The sequence below is a fragment of the Stigmatopora argus genome, chromosome 20 (assembly GCF_051989625.1).
Source record: "Stigmatopora argus isolate UIUO_Sarg chromosome 20, RoL_Sarg_1.0, whole genome shotgun sequence".
Taxonomy (NCBI): Eukaryota; Metazoa; Chordata; class Actinopteri; order Syngnathiformes; family Syngnathidae; genus Stigmatopora; species Stigmatopora argus.
The window spans coordinates 8,542,421-8,562,684 of NC_135406.1; the positions used below are offsets into that span (position 1 = coordinate 8,542,421).

The 20,264-nt window shown below is 40.6% G+C and overlaps 1 protein-coding gene and 1 pseudogene across 1 annotated transcript; one reads left to right on the forward strand and one right to left on the reverse strand.

Moving 5' to 3' along the window:
• The first annotated feature begins 5,707 nt into the window (after window positions 1-5,707).
• Window positions 5,708-9,367, forward strand: LOC144065992 (uncharacterized). The gene is made up of 2 exons (XM_077589270.1): window positions 5,708-6,052; window positions 7,005-9,367. Exons 1-2 carry the CDS (start codon window positions 5,941-5,943, stop codon window positions 8,645-8,647), a joined length of 1,755 nt encoding a protein of 584 aa, XP_077445396.1. The 5' UTR covers window positions 5,708-5,940; the 3' UTR covers window positions 8,648-9,367.
• Window positions 9,368-13,476: 4,109 nt separating this feature from the next.
• On the reverse strand, window positions 13,477-14,131 carry LOC144066111 (uncharacterized; annotated as a pseudogene).
• Window positions 14,132-20,264: the final 6,133 nt, after the last annotated feature.

The window sequence follows — 20,264 nt, forward strand, 5'->3', positions numbered from 1 at the left end:
TTGATGTCCAGGATGATGCAAATTATGAAAATGAGTTGAACGAGAATGATTTTGTTCTTCCTTTTTCAGGCCAGATATGCAAGTAAGGTGAATTCTGGTAAAGATCGAGACTACGGACTTCCCAAGTGTATTTGTATTTGTCATAAATAAAAAATGATTATGGGATTGCGTATGTTACACCCTGCATTCGATCTTGACACACAGGGGGAAACAATCAGAACAGTGAGATGTTGTTGTTACTTCAATCCAACTTTTACTGTAATGATTCAACACACCTCCCGTGCCTCAAGCTATTTGCTAAGACATCAGTAATCGAATACCGATCTTCACATTCAATCCAAACTCGTTGTGCATTCTCAACATTCAATCATTAATAAATCAAACACTCTAGTATGTCACACTAATAGATCAAACACTCTAGTACAGGGGTGGCCAAACCGGTCCTCGAGGGCCGCTGTGGGTGCAGGTTTTTGTTCCAACCGATCCAGCCCAGGCACTTTGACCAATGAGATTTCTGCAGAAAACAAGAAGCACCTGACTGCAATCCACTGATTGCACTTGTAGGACACCAGATTGGTGAAAAGGTGTCCTCTTGATGGGTTGGAATGAAAACCCGCACCCACTGCGGCCCTTTGTGGAATAGTTTGGACAACCCTGCTCTAGTATGTCACACTCTCCCCCACAAAAACAAACGTCGTCCCGACATCAGTATATTCCAAATATCTTCCCCTTGTTGGTTGTAATGCTGAACAGTCTAGCGAACTTGTCATTTCACATCCTCTTCTGTAAGCTGATACTCATGAAAACTCCAGGCGGCAAGGGCCACAGTTCAAATATAATCCACAACTCGTACGGTCCACGTTCACTGGATGGAAACTGTAATCACAGTCCGTAACAGTCCATGTTCGCATAATACATGTCACCCTTGTAGGCTCAAGCCTGTTGGAGTCCATACATAAAGGGTGGTTGAATGTAATATGGCTGCAGGTGTACTAACCAAGGAACCACTCCTGGTGCAGGGTAAGCAGGTAGCAGCTGATGTGGTGACTGAGTACTATAACAGGAGGGGACACCAAGCTGATCATAGGTCGTTCGTCGTGGTGGATGTCTCTCACTTCTTGGCCGTTCATAAGTCAACGCCTCAGGTTCATTCACAGTGGTTGGCGGAGAGGTCTCTGATAAATGATCATCACGAGGATCTTCAACAGCCAGATTTGTTCCCTCACCAGGCAGGTCCTCCAGCTGATAGTCATCTTCTGCTTGTACTGGTCCGGAAGCAGGGCCCTTCACTTCGAGTCTCTGATTCGCTGGCAGTGGCCTGTGCTTAGACTCCATCCCTTGGGCATCTCTCTCATTTAGCACCTGGAGGGGCTCGTAGTAAAAGTCATCTTCGTAACCACTGTCTTGGTCTGTCTCTTGAAGATGAGATACCGGCTGCTGTTTATTTCTCTCCATACTCTTGTCAATTTTTCCTCCTTCTGGTGTCAGGTTTTTTATCAGGATGCGCTCTCCTGGTTGTAGCACGGAGCTCCTCACTTTGGTGTCATAGTGCTTTTTACCTCGTTCTGCAGCTTTTCGTACACTCACAGTGGCAATGGTGTACGCCTCCTCCATCCCTTGTCTCTGTTCGCTCCTTCTACGAGGCTGTTGTAACTAAAATGATACAAAAATTTTCATTTGAGAATACAACACTGAGTGACTTGGTGGTGTTGGACCCAAGAAAGAGAGAGAGATGTTGGATTACACAAGTATTGTTAAGCTTGCAAATAGGTTTACACCAGACTTTGATCAGGAACAATTAAAAGATGAGTGGGAAGACTATCAACTAATACCTGATGATCTTCTCCCTCAGAAAAGTCAGGATGGACAACCAATTCGTCCAGAGACATTTTGGCCTCATGTGTTCAAAATGAAAAGTGGTTTGGGGCTGGATCGCTTTCCACTGATGAGAAAGATGTATCTAATTTTACTCAGCCTTCCTCACAGTAATGCTGATAGCGAGCGGGTTTTCAGCCATGTGAGGAAAATTCATACAGAGTACAGAAAGACAATGGGAACAGACACTCTTACTTCTTTATTACAGATGAAATTGAACTGTGACAACTGTTGCTCACAAGTGAGACCCTCATTAGAGCAGATAAAGTCTGCTAAATCATGCACATTGGCTTACAATAGGAAGCACTGAAGGCACAGTTTGTTGCATTGTAAACTTTTTAAATTGAATAAAAGACTTTGTATGCAAATTACCTTTGTTATTTCTATTACACTGTCTGGTTACCGCGAGTAAACATGCGTCGTACGTTGTTTGTAAGGTTTTTTGGGGGTTTGTAAGGGGAATCATAATCATTTATAAGGGCAGTTATCGGCAGAGGTTGACAGGTATGCGAATGACATTTATAAATTAAATGATTTCCTTATTATCTTGGTTGTATTGATTGTATGAGTTTTTAAAACGAAATGACTAAAAAAGATCAGTTGGTCTCGTTCGCATTTGAGTCTGACTACTGGAACGTACCACCAGCATAACATAACAGGAGAGGTGGGGGTCTTGAAACCCGAAACACGCTTTTCTTATTCAACTCCTGAATTCATTTTTAATCATTGTACATGTTCAAAAAATTATTGCAGACGCAAAATACTAAACCAAAAAAAAAATAACGCACGATAAATAGCCCCTCTCCATTGAGCAATTTACTCGTACACGATGATGAATTTAATATTGAGCTGGATGCGTTCACTGTTTAAGTTCCAAAAATGTGAATTTGTGCAGTTAACGGCTGTGCGAAAAGCACAATGTGATATGCCAAATGTTGTTTTCGACTTGACGAAAGGAAATGATGAATATCAGTCGATTAAATGCGAAGCTGAAAAGGCAGTTTTTAAAAAAGGTGAGCTGGAGATGGTGCTGTGCAATTCACATGGGAAAGACATTGACAGCTTGACCCACTGCATCACAGATTATATTACCTTCTGTGTTGAGAACATTGTACACCCCAAGAAGGTCCGTTGTTTCTCCAACAATAAGCCATGGGTCACCAGGGATCTAAGGGCCCTCCTGAACAACAAGAAGAGGGCTTTTAGGTCGGGGGAGAAAGAGAGTCTGAAAATGGTCCAGAAGGAGCTGAAGAGAGAGATAAGGAAGGGAAAGACCATCTACAGGAGGAAGCTGGAGAACCAACTCCAGAGAGGCAACACCAAAGAGGTCTGGAGGAGCTTGAGGACCAACATCGGGCCATGGAGGCAACAGTGAGAGAGACCCGGAGACCCGAGACAGGGAGTGGGCCAATGAACTGAATCAGTTCTTTAACAGATTCAGTCCTGCCGCCACTCCCCTGACCCCTCAGACCAGAAGCAACTCTCCCCCTCGTTCTCCTCCTCCTCTTCCTCCCCCTCTTCCACCGGTCTCTGCATTACTGTCGATCAGGTGATAAAACAGCTAAAGAAGATCGAGGCAAGGAAGGTGTCCAGACGGCCTCAGCTCCAGACTACTGAGAGAGTGTGCGGATCAGCTTGGCAAAGTGATTCTGCATATTTTCAACCTCAGCCTCAGTCTGCAGAAGGTCCCCACCTTGTGGAAAACTTCCTGCGTGGTCCCAGTTTCTAAGACTGCGTACCCCAGGGAGCCAAACCACTTCAGGCCGGTAGCATTAACCTCTCACCTGATCAAGACATTGGAGAGGATCATCCTCTGATGAATGCAGAGCTGGACCCTCTGCAGTTCGCCTATCGTCCAGGCATTGGTGTGGAAGATGCTACCACCTACCTCATGCACAGGTCTCTTTCACACCTGGAGAACACGGGGAGCACGGTGGGAATGATGTTTTTTGACCTCTTCGGTGCGTTCAACACCATTCAGCCGGTCCTACTGAGAGGGAAACTGGAAGAGGCAGGAGTAAGGAACCACCTATCCGCATGGATCATCGACTTCCTCACTGACAGACCACAATATGTGAGACTCCGGGACTACGTCTGATGTGGTAGCTTGCAGCACGGGGGCCCCACAAGGCACAGTGCTCTCCCCACTCCTCTTCTCCCTCTACACATCAGAATTTCAAACATAATACAGACACCTGCCACCTCCAGAAGTTCTCTGACGACACCGCTATTGTTGGACGAGTGACGGACGGGAACGACTTGGAGTACAGGGGAGTCATCACAGCCTTTGTTGACTGGTGTAGGCAAAACCATCTCTACATCAACACCAGTAAGACAAAGGAAATGGTCATCGACTTTCGGAGGAATCCTCAACAGACCACTCAGGTGAACATCCAGGGTACAGACATTGAAATCGTGGAGAATTTGAAGTACCTGGGTGTTCACCTCAACAACAAACTAGACTGGTCCACAAACATACAAAAGGGGCCAGAGCCGCCTCTACCTACTGAGGATTCTACAGTCCTTTGGAGTGTGCAGGACACTGCTGAAGACTTTCTACGACACTGTGGTGGCATCTACATTGTTTTATGCAGTGCTTTGTTGGGGTCGCGGGAGCACAGAGAGGGACAGGAACAGGCTGAATAAGCGGATCAGGAGGGCCAGCTCTGTTTTGGGCTGTCCTTTGGACTCTGTGGAGGAAGTGGGAAAGCGGAAGATGCTGACCAGGATGATGTCCATCATGGACAGCGCCTCCCATCCCCTGCATGAGTCTGTGGAGTCTCTCCAAAGCCCTTTCAGCAATAGACTGCTGCACCCTCATTGCAGGAAGGAGCGCTTCCGCACATCCTTCATCCCAACAGCTGTCAGGCTCTTTAAGAAAAAAATTGCTGTGTGTTAAGACCTACCGTATGCATGCATGCACATCTATATGTATGTATATACGTGCTTATATATGTATATGTATATATGTATATATATGTGTATATATATATATATATATATATATATATATGTATATATATATATACACCTATTTAATATAAGTAAGGGAAGATGTCTTTTAATCATATAATTTCAAAAGGAAACGAAATATGTTTTTATGTTCAAAATTAAAGTGGAAAACAGAAAATATTTTTATATAGTTATTTTTACATTTTACAAAATACTCATTGAACTAAAACACAAAAAGAAAAGAAAATGGATGGAAAAATTGCAAATATTCGTTAAAAATGGGAAAATCAAGAAATATAATTTACATCTAGTGGTTGGTGCGGATTAAGGGAATAATGTAAATAAAAGAAAAAAACAAACTTTTCCTTTTGGGTTTAAGAGACCTTTGAGAAATTGCAAATTTTTTGATATATTTTCTTAAAATGCACTTCTTCAATAACTTGTGATTGACAGTGTCTTAATTATTGTGTACAATGTCCACGAATACTGAAATTAAAATTAAACAAATTTTCTCCTGACCTCGAGAGAGCGGCACCTAAATAAGAGACTGATTCCCGCGAGTTCAAACCGTTTCATTGAAGAACTACTTCTCCCGTGATGCCAATCGTCAAAACAGAACAGCTCCATTATCAAGGACGATTTTTTTCTGCGCATGCGCGTTTTGCGACGCCTCCTTTTGAGATGCGATCTTCAAGTGATTTATGTTTCATTTAATTTTCAGTTTAATTCAAACCTGAGCAAATATTTTTGCTCAAACCACATGTCAGACCATTTGAAGATTATTTATTTCCTATGTCCGACTCTTACATTTATAAACTTAATGCAACGAAGGAAGTGACGCTGCCACCGCGCATGCGCAGTTTTCGTCACCAAACTTGACCAATGGGTCCCCGTCGTGTCTAGCATAAGCTATTTTATGACCTTAAATATCAGCCATTTTCAAAATCTCGAAAAATCATTCGAGATTCAAATCATTTTCAAGACCTCGTTGAAGCTTTGCGGGCTACTTTAGCTCAGCCTGTTAGCATATATCAAAGGAACAAGTCTCTCACGTCGTCGAAGAGCTTTGAAGCTTTGCGGCCTACCTTAGCTTAGCCTAGCTAGCAGCTATCAATGGCGTCTCCATCAGAATTTACGTGTGGGAAAAGAGCAGCAACGTTCCACGAGGGAAACTCGATATTTTGCAAAATAATGCATGCAAAAGTTGTCCTTCACAGACTAGAAGGTGGGTCCATTTATATATATATCTATATATTTCCTAAACCATTAAGGCTTAATGCTAATTGTAGAAGTGCTATATCTGTGCAATGCAATTGCAAATTCAAGTACAGTAATCCCTCAGCATTTCACTACATCGCGGATTTTTTCTGGGGAAAATGTTTTTTAAAAATGTGAAAAGTGGCCCAGAATTTACCTTTTTATTTTGACGTGTGTGGGTTTTCTCCGGGTACTCCGGCTTCCTCCCACATTCTAAAGACATGGTAGGCTGATTGGACACTCTAAATTGCTCCTAGGTATGAGTGTGAGTGTGAATGGTTGTGTGTCTTGTTGTGCCCTGCGAATGAGTAAGGGTGCCCCGCCTCTGGCCTAAAGTCAGCTGGAAATGGTTAGACCCCCCCCACCACCCACCCACCCACACACAACCACTCTGATGAGGATAAAGCGGTTCAGAAAATGAGATGAGATTAAAGAATCCTTTGGGTTTAATAAAACAACACATTTTTATACATTGAAATGTGTTGGTGTGCTCTTAATTGTACTTTAATTTTGAAGGTGAACTCTTTTTTTCCTCAAACTGTTGATTACAATGCGGGTCACCCGCGAGTGCTATACTTATTCCTTGTTAATTAAACATTTGCTGTGGCAGCCAGCATATTTCAGGAATACCTTGACATACGAGTGTCCCAATTTACGGAAAATTTAAGAAACGAGCTAAATTCCGAGCATTTTTTTTCCTTGAGATATGAGACAAATTGGAGAAATTCCATGTGGTCGAATATGTGTGGGTGTGTATAGTCATTTGAGTTGATTTCAGTTAAATTTCAAGTTAATGTCATGTTACAAGCCTAACCACCGCCAATATAAGTATAAGACTTTACATTCCCAGTCTAACCTAAAGGACTTCTCGTTAGATAGACAGATTATGAAACATATCATTTATTTTCGTGTCTTTGCAGGTTTCAGAGAATATCTTGGTCCTGATGGGAAAGAGTCTGTTGGCCTTAAAAAGGAACTTGAGCTCCCACAAATCAAAGGGGAGGAGCCAGAGTTCCCTCAACAACAAATGAGAGACGAGCGACTTCCAATCAAGAAGGAAGATGATGTCACCTGGTCATTTGGTGAATTCCTGAAGAGGGAAGAGGATCTGGGCGTGACCAGCAGAGGGGCGGAGCCTGGACACACCTTAACGTTACCCCAAATTAAAGAGGAGGAGCCAGAGTTCCCTCAACAGCAAATCAAAAAGGAGGAAGAAGATGTCACTGTGTCAACTGGTGAGCCTTTCAAGAGTGAAGATGATCTGGGCGTGGCCGGCAGAGGGGCGGAGACTCCGAACGGCAGCTCAGCAGAAGGGCAAGCAGACAATTTAATTGCTCCGTTATCAGAAAGCGAAGACTTGCTTTATGAAAATGAAGGTCTTAAGGACGGCAAACTCTGGAAATGCTCTCAGTGTGGAAAAACCTTTGGGAAAAAGTCTACTTTGAAAACACATATGAGGAGCCACACTGGTGAAAAACCATTTTCGTGTTCTGTTTGTGGTCAAACATTCACACGGAAGGATCTATTAATTAGTCATGCAAGAACACACACAGGTGAAAAACCATTTTCGTGTTCAGTTTGCGGTAAAGCCTTTTCTCAACAGCATCACTTAAAAAGGCACACGAGAACACACTCGGGTGAAAAACCATTTTCGTGTTCAGTTTGTGGTAAAGCCTTTTCTCATAAGCAAGTTTTACGAATACACACAAGAACCCACAGTGATGAAAAAACATTTTCGTGTTCAGTTTGCGGTAAAGCCTTTTCTCAACAGCATCACTTAAAAAGGCACACGAGAACACACTCGGGTGAAAAACCATTTTCGTGTTCAGTTTGTGGTCAAAGATTCACACAGACGGGACACTTAAATAGTCATGCAAGAACACACACTGGTGAAAAACAATTTTCGTGTTCAGTTTGCGGTGAAGCCTTTTCTCATAAGCAAGTTTTACGAATACACACAAGAACCCACACTGGTGAAAAACCATTTTCGTGTTCAGTTTGCGGTAAAGCCTTTTCTCAACAGCATCACTTAAAAGGGCACACGAGAACACACTCGGGTGAAAAACCATTTTCGTGTTCAGTTTGTGGTCAAAGATTCACACAGACGGGACACTTAAATAGTCATGCAAGAACACACACTGGTGAAAAACAATTTTCGTGTTCAGTTTGCGGTGAAGCCTTTTCTCATAAGCAAGTTTTACGAATACACACAAGAACCCACACTGGTGAAAAACCATTTTCGTGTTCAGTTTGCGGTAAAGCCTTTTCTCAACAGCATCACTTAAAAGGGCACACGAGAACACACTCGGGTGAAAAACCATTTTCGTGTTCAGTTTGTGGTAAAAGATTTAAAGAGAAAGGAACCTTAAAAACGCACACAAGAACCCACACTGGTGAAAAACCATTTTCGTGTTCAGTTTGTGGTAAAAGATTTAAAGAGAAAGGAACCTTAAAAATGCACACAAGAACCCACACAGGTGAAAAACCATTTTCGTGTTCAGTTTGTGGTCAAACATTCACACAGAAGGGAAACTTAACAATTCATGCAAGAACACACAGGTGAAAATACATTTTCGTGTTCACTTTGTGGTCAAACATTCACACGGAAGGATCACTTAATTAGTCATGCAAGAACACACACAGGTGACAAACCATTTTCATGCTCAGTTTGTGGTAAAAGATTTAAAGAGAAAGGAAGCTTAAAAATACACATAAGAACCCACACCGTTGTAAAACCATTTTCGTGTTCAGTTTGTGGAGAACAATGTTTTCCTGCTCAGTCTCTGGCCACAGATTCGCTACAACAGTCCAATTAAAAAGCTACACCATTCAAAAACCTTTTCCAGGTGCAGTTAATGTTCCAACATTTTCACAGAAGGGAACCTGAAAAGAAGACTTAACAACCCGCAGTGGCGAAAAGCCCTTTCTTTGCTCAATTTGTGGTTCAACACATTGGTTAAAAATACTTAATAAAACATAATACTAAGTTTGTTGCCAAGGATTTATTTCAGTTAATCTTCAGAATTTTCTATTAGCTTTGTAAACTACATTCTTTTTCTTTTTAACTATAAGAACCGACTTTGGGTTTATTTTTGAGTAGTTCTTTTCGCTTTTCATATTTATCCAAACTGATTTGATTTGTATGTAAATAGACCTGGCAGTCGGTATATGAAGTCAAATGTGAATTGTTTTTTTAATTTTATTTTAATGTTGAACAAACAGATAATACTCAATATTCTTATGTATAATCATTAGTATGAATAAAAATATTGATGGCTTGAAACTTATCGTTGTGATTGTATATTGCTTTCGCCTGTGGTCGCCTCCCCTGTGTCACCCACCTGTTTTCCATGTCTCGTTAACCCATGCCTTACTGCGTCCTGCGACTTTTGTTCATTTTAATTTTTTGGGGTGTAATTTTTTATTTTGGGCTCAGGTTTTCAGTTTCCTTTTTGTGTTTTTAATTAAAACTCTTTATGTATAACGTAATAATTGTATTGACACACTACTAGTGATGGGTTTGTGAGCATCACTTGTCGTTTCCATATAGTGACCTACTGCTTCGCAGAATACTTACACCTAGTGGACGTTAGAAATCACTGCAGGAAACGTTATACAAAAAGCCCAAGGGTGCATTAACGTCAACTCGAGTTCATGTGGGCCGGACTATTTTAGATATAATATTTATATTTATATATTTATATATATATATATATATATATATATATATATATATATATATATATATATATATATATATTATATCAGTGGCGGGCCGGCAGGGCCTTCAAGGCCTTCTCTGCTGGCCTAAGAAATATCTGAATCATATTATATTTTGTCCAATACTTATTATTCCAAATGGTCTGTTAGCTTCCTTACATTGCTTTTCCTCCTGGTTGCACTGCTTCCAGATGTGTGTTTTCATATTGAAGCATTTAACCAATCACATTTCAGCCATTATTTGTTGCCAGATCAGATCTGCCTCAAAGCCTTCACAATCAATTCTGCGGGCTCTGCTGCATTAAACTAGACCAGGGGTAGGGAACCTATGGCTCGGGAGCCATATGTGGCTCTATTGATGGGTGTATATGGCTCTCCGCTAACCTATGGTAAAATATGGGAACCGCTGGTGAGAGAGCTAAGTCCCGAACACACCAATGGGAGCGTCACGCCGGCAATGTGGCGCCGACACCGATCTCTAGCACCTTTTTAATCATAATTTTCTTCATTAGACTCTTCTGCATGCATACTCTGATTGATACTCATTGATTAGCAACAGTTGAAAAAATGTACTCAAAAGAATTCAGAGATTTTTTTTTAACTTCCAAAGTGGTGAAATGATTAATAAATTGCACACATTTCATGTATTTTTACTTTTAAATTCTTAGTATGGCTCTCAAGGAATAATGTTTGAAAATATGAATTGTTTATGACTCTCTTCGTCAAAAAGGTTCCCGACCCCTGAACTAGACTGTTGCTTTTAACCAATCAGATTTCGAGTTGGCAACCCCACAATGATTTTTCATAGGCGTTAGCATTTTGCTGGCTGGGACATGTCATTGCTTTCACAAACTATGATTGGCTAGTAGGCGGGCCAAAGCAGCCAGAGATCGCAAACTCCACCCACATGGCCGACTGGCAAAAACAAATGAATTCTGTAGCAGATTTCTCTCACAAAGCTATTTTCTAGACGGACTTTTCCAGAAAAAAATGGACATCATTAAGAAAGGGCGGTCAACTCCGAAGCTAGCAAGCCTGTTACAGCCGGGAAAATGGTGTGTGCGGCACTTTCAGTGTGCTAACTTAGCTCCACAAGCAAATAGTAAATTGTTGTTTTGATTTAAAGCCATTTTCAAAACGGACTATGCCAGAAATATGACAGGACAGGCTCGACTTTCATCATTAGCTTCGATGGCGATATGAAAGAAGGAAGAAAGAAAGGAGCATGGATATTGTGTACAGTTAAAAAGAATTTTTGGTGGGTATAATTACAAATATGGCTATATTCCTAAATAATATTTCAATTTTGGGCCAAGTTCTGATATCTGAAAAGCTCCAGTGTTTGTATTTAAGCTCCAATATTTGTATTTAATCACAAAATGCTGCTAGGAAGTGGATTTTACCCCAGTTTAATTTTTGGCGTTTCACCATTGCATACCTGTCAACCTCTGCCGATAACTGCCCTTATAAATGATTATGATTCCCCTTACAAACACCGTACGACTCGTACGGTGTTTGTAAGGTTTTTTGGGGGTTTGTAAGGGGAATCATAATCATTCATAAGGGCAGTTATCGGCAGAGGTTGACAGGTATGCCATTGACGTCCATCGCTGTCTTTTCCCGGGAAAAATCACCCCCCTGGCCTGATTGTAATGTCTCAAAAGCTCCAGTATTTGTATTCAATCAATAAATGATGCTAGGAAGTGGATTTTACCTAATTTTAGTATTTTAGTGCATTTTTTGTCATTTCACGTATGGACGTATCGACGTTCATCGCTGTCTTTTTACCGGGGAAATGATATTCCGGGCCCGGTTCTGATGTCTAAAAAGCTCCAGTATTTGTATTTAATCAATAAATGCTGTTTTCGGCTGGATTTTACCCCATTTTCGGGCGATGTTTTGACCGTAGGCCATTGACGTTCATCGCTGTCTTTTCCCGGGAAAATCACCCCCTGGCCTGGTTTTAATGTCTGAAAAGCTCCAGTATTTGTATTTAATCATGAAATCCTGCTAGGAAGTGGATTTTACCCCATTTTTGTGCATTAATTTATTGATTATTTTTGTGTTGCAGCTGTAGCTGCAGTAGAGGTTTTATAGCCATAAAATAGTTTTGAGGGTTGGATTGATACGTTGAAGGCGCTACCAGAAAATGGACCGCCCGCCACTGGAAATAAATAATACCCCAATCTAGTAGTTTTTTGCAAACATTTAACATTACATTCGCATTCTAGTTTGTCTATCATCTCCTATAAAACTTTCTTACTCAGTTTTTCCAATAGTTACACATATAAATAAAAATCTAGTAACATTTCTACCAATTATCCTCTTCAACATCAAAAAGATAAAAACAATTTACCGTTAATTTCAGACATGAAGTTACCACACCTGTAGAAAGAAAACAATCTTTTATATATTAATTTGTCAAATTGTTCAAATTAATGTGTTCATTTTCCTCTTAGTTTTAAATCTTAGCAAATAATGCTTCTCTTTTTTGTCACCTTTGAATTTGGAAGGCTGATTTTGCCAACAAAAAGACCCCAAAAGTATTTTTCACCAAAAAGAGAGCTTTATTGGAACTACCAAAAAGATGACAAGTTAAATCGGTTTAAAAACGTGTATCATCTTATAATATGACAAAAGTATAAGGACATTGTACTACTTATTTATTTTGAGCAAATTCATTGTCTTTCACACCATATTTCTACTAATGATTCTTAGATCCTAGATTCAATATATCAATCATTTTCATTAAAATGTATCATGTTTAAATAACACTCAATATTCTTATTGGATTTGCTAGCAAATCAATAGACAAAAACTGCATTTTTTCAAATTTCTTAGGCATGTTTTTAACTGTGAAGACATATTTTCCATATTATTTACATCACATTATTGATTAATTACTTTGTAATTTCCTCATTTACGCTCTATTCTTTCGGATAGAATTGTGAAGTAAATAAAATCTTCAACGACACTCAATTTTCTTATACAGTTATACCTTGACATACAAGTATTCCAACATAGGAGAAATTTGAGATACGAGGAAAATGCTGAGCATTTTTTTTTCCTTGAGATCCGAGACAAATTTGAGATATGAGCACACCAGATGGTTTCCGATTGTGAGTCAGTGGAAAATTAGAACAATAAAGATGTTTTTTTCCGTTGTAACATCCTGTTTTTTTTTTTTAGGATGGAAACGGATTAATTTGTATTTTGTTCATTTCTATGGGAAGAATTGACTTGAGATACGAGTAAATTGACAAACTAGCTCGATCATGCAGTAAGCTCGTATCTTAAGCTATTACTGTATTTGAATCGTGTGGATCGATATTACACATTAAAAAGTGTAAACAAGATTTTCAGAATTCAAAATACAATTATACTTTGATTACAATGATCTTTCATATGGAAATTGATAAAGCAAGCCAAGCCGTGATTGGCCACTGCTTATCAGACCACATTTGCATCTTTTAAGTCTATCATTACGACTAAATCTCTGGCAAGAAGCTAAGCAGGAAAAGGGTCTGTGACCGATGTTGGTAATTGTGTTTTTAAGATATTCCTGCCACAACTTTTCTCCTGTGCGGGTTGTTAAGTCTTTTCAGGTTCCCTTATTTTAAAATGTTGGAACATTAACTGCCCCTGGAGAAGGTTTTTGAATTGTGTAGCTTTTTAATTGGGCTGTTGTAGCGAATCTGTGGCCACAGACTGAGCAGGAAAACATTGTTCTCCAGAGTGGGTTAATAAGTGTTCTTTTAAGCTTCTCCTTTGGGAAAATGTTTGACCACAACCTGAGCAGGAAAATAGTTTTTGGCCAGTGTGGTTTCTTGTGTGGCCTTCTAAGTGGTGCTTTTGAGAAAAGGCTTTACCGCAAACCGAACACGAAAATGGTTTTTAAGCTTTTCTTGTGTGCAAATGATTGACCACAAACTGAACACGAAAATGGTTTTTCACCAGTGTGTATTCTTGCATGTCTATTTAAGTGTTCCTTCTGTGTGAATGCTTGACCACAAACTGAGCAGGAAAATGGTTTGTCACCAGTGTGGGTTCTTGCGTGGGATTCTAAGCTTTTTTTGTGTGTGAACGCTTGACCCCAAACTGAACAAGAAAATGGTTTTTCACCAGTGTGGGTTCTTATGTGGGTTTTTAAGCTTTCCTTGTGTGTGAATCTTCGACCACAAACTGAACAAGAAAATGGTCTTTCACCAGTGTGGGTTCTTATGTGGGGTTTTAAGCTTTCCTTGTGTGTGAATGTGCGACGACAAACTGAACTTGAACATGTTTGTTCACCAGTGTGAATTCTTGCATGACTCTTTAAGTTTCCCATCTTTGTGAATGCTTGACCACAAACTGAGCAGGAAAATGGTTTTTCAACCGTGTGGGTTTTTTGTGTGGGATTTTAAGCTCTTTTTTGTGTGTGAATGCTTGACCGCAAACTGAAAAAGAAAAAGGTTTTTCACCAGTGTGGGTTCTTGTGTGTGCTTGTAAATCTTGCTTCTGAGAAAAGGCTTTACCGCAAATTGAACACGAAAATGGTTTTTCACCAGTGTGGGTTCTTGTGTGTCTTTTTAAATTTCTCTTCTCAGTAAATGTTTTACCACAAACTGAGCATGAAAATGGTTTTTCACCAGTGTGTGTCTTATGTGGGTTTTTAAGCTTCTTTTGTATGTGAATCTTCGACTACAAACTGCACAAGAAAATGGTTTTTCACCAGTGTGTGTTATTGTGTGCATTTTAAAATGTCCCTTGTGTGTAAATGTTTTACCACAAACTGTACAAGATAAGGATTTCTCCCCAGTGTGGCTCCTCATGTCTGTTCAAATTAGACTTTTTCCCAAAAGTTTTCCCACAGTGAAAGCATTTGCAGAGTTTGTCGCCCCTGGGATTTTCCTTGACATCTCAACATCATCATTGTCAAAAAGCAAGTCGTTGTCATCTGATAAAGGAGCAATAAAATTTTCTGCTCGCCATCCTTCTGTTGAGCTGCCACTCAGAAGCTCCGCCCCTCTGTTGGCCACACCCAGATCATCTTCACTCTTGAAAGGCTCAACAGTTGACCATTTGACACATTCCTCGTTTTTGATTGGAGGTTGCTCTTCTCTTTTGCACTGTTGAGGGAACTCTGGCTCCTCCTCCTCTAAGATTTGGGGCCAAGTTGAGGCGTTTTCAGGCTCCACGCCTACGCTGGCCTCTTCCAGATCATCCCACTTCACGGACACACCAGGTGACCAGGTGACATAATCTTCCTTATTTTTGATTGGAAGTTGCTCATCTATCATTGTTTGTTGAGAGAACTCTGGCTCCTCCTCTTTAATTTTAGGCCATGATGAGGTGTTTGTAGGCTCCGCCCCTCTGCTGGCCTCGCCCAGATCATCTTGCCTTGTCAAGGCCTCACCAGGTGACCAGGTGACATCATCTTCCTCCTTTTGGATTGGAAGTTGCTCTTCTCTCATTTGTTGTTGAGGGAATTCTGGCTCCTCCCCTTTGATTTGGGGGAGCTCTTTAAGGCCAAAAAACTCCTGCCCATCAGGAATAAGATTTTCCCTGAAACCTGCAAAGACAAAAAGAAATGTATGACTACATGTACCGTATTTTCACGACTATAAGGCGCACATAAAAGTCTTAAATTTTCTCCAAAATAGACAGGGCGCCTAATAATCCAGTGCGCTTTATATATGGACCAATACTAAAATTGTTATCATGATAAAATAAAATGAATCAGTTGATAGGGGACCGCGACTCTACTATTTTCCCATAGACAAAGTACTGCGCAGTGACTGCTGGGATATGTAGTAGTTCTTTTGTCAATACACCCAATGGATTGTGGCCTGTATACATCAAGATCAATACAGCTTGACAAAGCATGGAAAGCACTGTTGGAAAAGTTACGCTAGCTACTATTTACGAATGGAATGTGGCCTGTATACATCGACATCAATACAGCTTGACAAAGCATGGAAAGCACTGTCGGATAAGTTACGGTAGCTACCAGCTAGCTACTATTTACGAATGGATTGTGGCCTGTATCCATCGACATCAATACAGCTTGACAAAGCATGGAAAGCACCGTTGGAAAAAGTACGCTAGCTACCAGCTAGCTACTATTTACGAATGGATTGTGGCCTGTATACATGGACATCAATACAGCTTGACAAAGCATGGAAAGCACCGTTGGAAAAGTTACGCTAGCTACCAGCTAGCTACTATTTACGAATGGATTGTGGCCTGTATACATCGACATCAATACAGCTTGACAAAGCATGGAAAGCACCAGTGGAAAAGTTACGCTAGCTACCAGCTAGCTACTATTGGCGAATGGATTGTGGCCGCCTGGACAAACGTATAAAACTCAGCGTTTTCGATGACTCGTTTGGACAATTGTTCAATTCATACACAGAAAATGAGGACTTTGATGGATTTGTGTGTGATGATGACGTGAGTAAGTTGTAAAATGGCTAAATAAAGTACAACCGAACTCAGTTTTCCTTCCGTTGCCTTATTAAAAAAAATGTTTTTAGCGTGTAGGTGTAGCGTGCAAAACTATATATCCCAGCAGTCACTGCGCACCAGAAACCGGAAAAAGAGTCTGGGGCTGCTTCCGGTAGCCAGCGCTATTGCGGTTAGATATTCATATTTAATATATAACATATGCGTCTAAAAAAACGGTGCGTCCTTTGTGTGTTTAAAATAATGAAATAGCACTCGTTACTGACACCGGCTAAAAATACGAGGCGCCATATAGTCGTGAAAATACGATAGTCAAAATGGGAAGTATTAATTAGGTGTGATCCAGTCATCCGGTACACAATTTAAAGACAAAATAGTGGTGACATTCAGATCACAAAATGATGCGGCGGGCCAGATTTGGCCCCCGGGCCACCACTTTGACACGTGGTTTAAATAGAAATCATCTGCAACGTTTTAAGGCCACTTTTTTATCATTTCTGGCTGCCACTGACGCCGATATTTGTCCAATCCGCTTGGACTGTGAGGACTCATTCCAGCAGGCTTTTAAAGCTCCTGTTTTGGCACCATTGTTGTCATCGGTAAATCAATTCCAGCATCCACTGCTTTGGGAGCAGATCATTCCACAATCAATCGGACACAATCAGCAGAAGTCTTGGCCGTGACTAATTGACCGTTGGTGCTCATTTTCACACAACACGGCGGAAACACACGCCCAATCATTCCGTCAATGGTGGTGCCACAATCTGAACGCAAAACATTAAATGGAGTCGGACTGAGGCGGCTGCAAATGAAGTGAAATACGGAAAAACTATTCCATATTAGTTAGCATTGGGACTGAGAGAGAATAATCTTTAAAAAAAAATAGTGGCGACACAGTGAAGTCAAAGTTTCCGAGCCATTGGCAGCGATAGAGCGAAAAGGCTAAAAGGATCAAAAGAAGCGGGTGATTTGACAACGAATTCGTCACGAGTAGGCGTCCAATCGGTTTGAAACGGATTGGCCATCAATGGCGGTTGAATCCCTCAATGCCAGCCTTCCCGCTTCAAATGGATATAATGTCTATACTGCAATCCATAAACTAGGCTTGACTTTCAAATATTTTTTTTCTTGTTCTATTTGCATTGAATCTGTGATTTTAAAATGGCTGCAAACAAAAGCAAAAGGTGGATTTAGAGGTGTTTGAAAAAGCAAAATGGCGAAAACACCAAACGCCTGAGCTGCTCTCAAAACCTTTCTTCTTATCAGCCTGTAAAATGGATCACCAAAAGCTGTGCTTTGACACGCACACACAAAAAAAATCTCTATTTAACAAGCGTATCACTCTTTTAAGGGTTTCTCATCCCTTAGCTGGAATGAATTCCAATTCTACAAACACTCTCATTGTTTACGCCAATAATTTATCGGGACGGGCGGTGAGACGAATCACATGATGACTATCAGCAAAAAACAAAACTAAACGATTGACTTCAGAGGGAACAAAAAGCAAAGAGGGCCTACCGTAATTACTCGAATATAACACGCAGATTTTTGCTATATAATTAATTCCAATAGTTGGGGGTGCGTGTTATAATCAATAACTAAAATAAATTACAAATTTTCGATCGAAAAAAGCATTGTCAAACTCACTTTGACGCACGGATTTTACGTCATCTCGTAGAGCCGACGCACGGATTTTACGTCATCTCGTAAAGCCAATCGGATGATGTGTTGTGGGAGGAAGAGGAAGTTGACACATACCGGCTGTAGCCAATCCATTGATTGCTTTCGTTTCCTGTATTTAAGTAGCGACGCGTCATCACACGTCGCCGGATCGTTCACTATCGTTGACTATCATTGACTGTTGTTAGCGGTTGCTAGCGGTCGCTAGCTGTCGTTATTCTGTTGCCTCTGTCCGTATGCGCGCCGCATGCGGCCACGTTTGTTTCCACGCCTTGGTTGATTCAATAAAGGACTCCGTATCACGCTGAATGCCTCGTCCTCTCCTGCTTCCTGCATTTGGGTCTACCTACATCCACGGTCGCGTCGCAGAACGCGGCGCGACCGTAACAGATGCCCCCGATCGCGCTGCGACGACCCAGCGACGCGGCGCGATCATAACAAGAGGACAGACAAAGAGAGAGAGGAACTCTTCATTTGAAGGATTCTAATGAATAAATTTGTTTGAACAAAACAATCGTGAAACGAAGAAAAAAAGGTAAGATTTCTGATTTTCGTCAGCGGGAAATTTTAGGTGCGCACTATATTCGATTACTGCGTTTTTCCAGATATTTTTGGCCCGAAATTACCTGCGTGTTATTTTCGAGTGCGCGTTATATTCGAGTAATTACGGTAATTGCAGTTTACAAGCCACTGGGATGAAGACGAGATATTTAAGTAATAAACACAGGCTAGCTTGGATAATTACTTTTGAAATGGACTCATTTATCTTCATCTGAAAGGAGTGCGGTTAAGACAGCTGTGTAAATCGGCTGCGTCATTCCTCTTAAGTTACAGGTGACATTGAAAGGCTGTTTGGGTGTGTTTTAAAAACCTGAAAAGACTCATCCGGGGGGGGGCTTTGGTGGCATTTGGCGGCCGATCCATTTGAAGTCCAATTGCTTCTGGTTGGTCTGGTTGGATGCACGTAGCATGCTAGCAGACTGGCAACATTTGGGGTGTGATGTCATCTTTGGTTTGGAGATTTTTTGTGGGTGGAGCCGAGGGATCTGAGTAAAAAAACATTAGAAATGATTAGCATTATTAGCAATGATTAGCATTATTAGAAATGATTAGCATGATTAGAAATTATTAGAATTATTAGAAATGATTAGCATTATTAGAAATGATTAACATTATTAGAAAGCATAGCATTATTAGAAATGATTAGCATTATTAGAAATGATTAGCATTATTAGAAATGATTAGCATTATTAGAAATGATTAGCATTATTAGAAATGATTAGCATTATTAGAAATGATTAGCATTATTAGAAAAATTTAGCATGATTAGAAATGATTAGCATGATTAGAAATGATTAGCATGATTAGAAATGATTAGCATGATTAGAAATGAATAGCATTATTAGAAATGATTTGCATTATTAGAAATTATTAGCATTATTAGAAACCATAGCATTATTAGAAATGATTAACATTATTAGAAATGATTAGCATTATTAGAAATGATTAGCATGATTAGAAATGATTAGCATTATTAGAAATCTCATCTCATTTTCTCAACCGCTTTATCCACATTAGGATCGCGGGGGTGCTAGAGCTAATCCCAGCGGTCTCCGGGTCACAGGTGGGGGCACCCTGAATCAATGACCAGCCCATCGCAGGGCACGAGGAGACAAAGGACAACCATGCACACTCACAACCATACCTAGGGGCAATTTAGAGTGTCCAATTAGCCTACCATGCATGTCTTTGGAATGTGGGAGGAAACCGGAGTACCCGGAGGGAACCCACGCAGGTCCGGGAGAACATACAAACTCCACACAACCTGGATTTGAACCCAAAACCCCAGGACTGTGAGGCCGACGCGCTAACCACTCGCGCCACTGGGCAATTTATGTCATTGTGTCTGTGGACTCATCTTGTCTGGGACATGCTAGCATGCTAGCAGACTGGCAAATTTTACAGTGCATTCTGGTTGTGATGTCATCTTCTGTTTGGAGATTGTTTTTGTGGGTGGGGCCAAGGCAGCTGAGAAAGGAAGCCAACTTAGAAAGCAATTTCATTCATTTCTGCCATTTTTTGGAACGGATTTGTGTACAAAATATGCTCTCTGACCATTTTAACCCTTTGGCTGCCCGATGCTGGGAGGATTTATGCTTCTGAAAAATGGCATTTTACTTCTATATTAATAGTCTTTTGCATCATTTTCTGATGTTGTGGAGACCATTTCCCAGCCAATTATACCAATATTAGCTTTCATATATTTATTATAAATATTTTTTTCTTGAAAACTGAACACTTTACAGAGTTTAAAAGCCAAAAAAAGTCCAGTA